Source organism: Pholcus phalangioides, unplaced genomic scaffold (assembly GCF_987345545.1).
Source record: "Pholcus phalangioides strain wild (caught in Gottingen) unplaced genomic scaffold, Ppha-v1.0 ptg000015l_1, whole genome shotgun sequence".
Classification (NCBI taxonomy): Eukaryota; Metazoa; Arthropoda; class Arachnida; order Araneae; family Pholcidae; genus Pholcus; species Pholcus phalangioides.
In genome coordinates, this window is record NW_028301608.1 from 62414909 (window position 1) to 62417939 (window position 3031).

Genomic DNA, 3031 nt, shown 5'->3' on the forward strand with positions numbered 1-3031 from the left:
CAAATAAAAAATGGCTAAAGCCGCTTTCAAAAAATCGATGCGTAATATGCATGTTACACGCTGAAGGTCTGGAAACAAATGAATATAATATCGATCAATAAATCTATACGACTCGTACAAATTACTCTCTAACCAAAAATGTAAACGATGGTAAAGAGACGAGTAGACAATTAAATACCCGACATAATGCGATTACAGATGAAATGCTTACAAATGTCATAGCATTTCTAGTGAACTGACAGGTCCCAAAATTGGGAATGGAGTGTATTTTATGTTTTGTAAAAATTAAAGGTAGGGGGGAAAAAAACATTTTGTTTCTTGCATTGATTCTCTCTCCATCATGGGAAACTAGACAGATGTTGAGAAAACCGAACTGTGTTTTCAGAAACACGACATTTCCATCGCGGATTACAGACAAACTAATATATAGGAGAAGGGAAGTGTCCAAGAATCATTCTTGTAGTTCAAGTTCAATTCCAGCCAACACTTGAAAATCTAGAATAAGTTCTAGTTATAATTAGAACGTCTAATATCGATTAAAAAAATCCCATTCCTTTCTTAATTTGGATCGATTTTTTTTTTGTTGTATAGCGAAGTTATTATCAAGATACTAAATATCTCAAGTTTCAGTCTTTTGTTGCGGGGACAAATACATCTAAAATGGTTGTCTGGAACGATGTGAACTCTACGTCTTTGAGAGTGCAGAATCTTCTGAATCGCCAGGGAACCGTTTTGTACCTGTCCTACAGCGTCGCGGGTACGGTAGCCATAAGCGCGATCCTGACCCTGCAGTCAACTGTGATCAGCTTGACCAGCGCCGCTGTTTTAGGTATAATTTTAACAGACCAGCAAATGCGTTCTCTGCCTCAGTATTTATACGTTGCGAACCTGGCTTTCTGCGGTCTCGTCGTGGGTTCGTTCATATCTCCTTTCAATATGCCATTTATACTCTATCAGGACAACGCCTGGGAATATGGTCACAACCTCTGTAAGGCCTGGCTGTTCTTGGACAATGTCGTAACTAGCGAAGTACCGCTAGCGGTGTCCTTGATTCTTCAAGACCGGTTCCTTTACGCCAAGAACAGATCCGTCTATTACAAGAGGGAAACAAGACTGAAGTGTCTGACGAAAATAACAGTGACGTGGACCTGGTGCAGTTTACTTTATGGTCCAGCGGTGCTTTTCTGGGACGTTCTGCAAGGTTACTCCTTCCACCCGAGTCAAACCTGTATAACAGAGTTCTCCGAAATCGATGCTGCGGATGCTGCTTTTTCCTTTTTTGAAGCTGTTGTGCCATCTTTCGTGATAACAGTGTATGGATTGAGACTTTATTGGTTACGAAAATCAAACAAGAACGAAGATTTTTCCATCGCAAACGGAACCAAGAAATCGGCAGCAGGTCTGAAAAAAGGAGAAAGGTTGATGATGGAAGGAGTGATTCTATACATTTTCTTTTGGGGTCCTTACGTAGCTTTCAACTTGATTCTGGCAGGTTTCGAAGGCAATAAAGAGTTCAATTTCGACGCGGAAGTCGTTTATTGGTACAACTTGGCTGGATTCGTGACGCATCCTTACTTGTTTGCGCTTCCTTGCCCGCTATTCGCTAAAAGACTGGCTAAGTTTCTGAAGGAATTTCACAATAGCTTGAACAAAGTTTCTTTCCTCGGTAATAATTGAAGAAGATAACATATATCTCTGCATCCGTGAAATAAATACTAGAAGAGCAACTATGCACATTTTAAGAAATTTGTCTCTTCTTGTTGCTCGCAATTAGAGATTTTTTACCACATGTCAAGGTGAGTTACATTTTTTCCCCCCCTACACCTCAGGAAGAAACCAGACAGAACCACAGAATATATATATTGTACTGCTACACTAGACTACTACAGAAACTAGGAAGTGGAATTTGGTAATACGTTATACGGTATTACGTTATTTGGTATACGTTCTGATGTGCAATATATTACATATTTTTCGAATGTGAATTTAATTTCAGTTATGCCCAGAAAAAACGACAAACATGTGGTTCGGATTCAGTTATTTTATAAGCTTAAATACAGACACCAAGGTACATATATGGATTATCTCTGTCAACTTTGCACAGCTGTTAATCTCTCTTCCAAGAAGAGACTTACTAAAGAATATTCAGAATATTCTAACACACTCATGCTCAACCCATGGTCCACGGACCATGTGTCCTAGTTTTGTAAAAATAAACTAAGCGACACATTAACTGAATTTACACGTAAGTGATTCGCGGTGCAGTTCCAGAGCACTCACTTCGCACGCAGTTCATTTTCAGGTAACTAACGTCATGTGCCCCGGCCCAAGTGGTTTTTCTGAGACCCCGAAATTTAGATACTTTCGAAAATTTCAGTAAGTTCTTATTTTTGTGAGGCCCCTTTTCTTTTAACGCCCATGCGTTAAGACGGCACTGCCCGTGGCACATTCTTAGACTATTTAAGTATCCTGCGGCATATTTACAGGTCACATAAGTGATCGCGACAAATCCGGATCACTTAAAGCAGTGTGTCTCAACATTTCGGAACCCAAGGACCAGCAAAAAGTCTGAAACTAATTGACGGACCACTTGTGTCCCGTACTACGGGACATTCCTGTAGTTTTGTTTGTTCCGATTTTTTTTACACACTTGTCCCTTTTATTTGAATTTTTGGTAATTGTATGAATTTTTGAAATATTGTAATCGGAACATTTGAATATTTTTTCATGAAATATATTTTTTATTGCGATTTGTTGCAGTCCTTCATTTCCCTTCAGCAATTTTAACAGCAGCGAATGGCATTTGAAGCAATAAATATTTTAGGCAAAATTTAGTGATATCCCGTATTTAGGGTCGGATTTTCTTCGATGATGTGTGTAGTGAAACTAAGTACGATGGTGTAATTTTTCTTCAGCCAAAATACCGTAATCACTAATATCAATATTACAACTGTTGAATAATGTTTCATTCAGTTGGAATTAAATTATCAAGTCTGCCAAAGGACCATCGTCGCGAACCATAGGTTGAGAA

General features: G+C 38.8%; 1 protein-coding gene across 1 annotated transcript; it reads left to right on the forward strand.

The window, feature by feature from the left end:
• The first annotated feature begins 660 nt into the window (after nucleotides 1–660).
• LOC149076428 (histamine H3 receptor-like) lies at nucleotides 661–1677 on the forward strand. The gene has a single exon (XM_089242242.1). It carries the CDS (start codon nucleotides 661–663, stop codon nucleotides 1675–1677), a length of 1017 nt encoding a protein of 338 aa, XP_089098368.1.
• The last annotated feature ends 1354 nt before the right edge of the window (nucleotides 1678–3031 follow it).

Bases quoted from the DNA above. Each gene is read 5' to 3' on its own strand.
- LOC149076428 (XM_089242242.1), top strand. From the start codon at position 661: ATGGTTGTCTGGAACGATGTGAACTCTACGTCTTTGAGAGTGCAGAAT.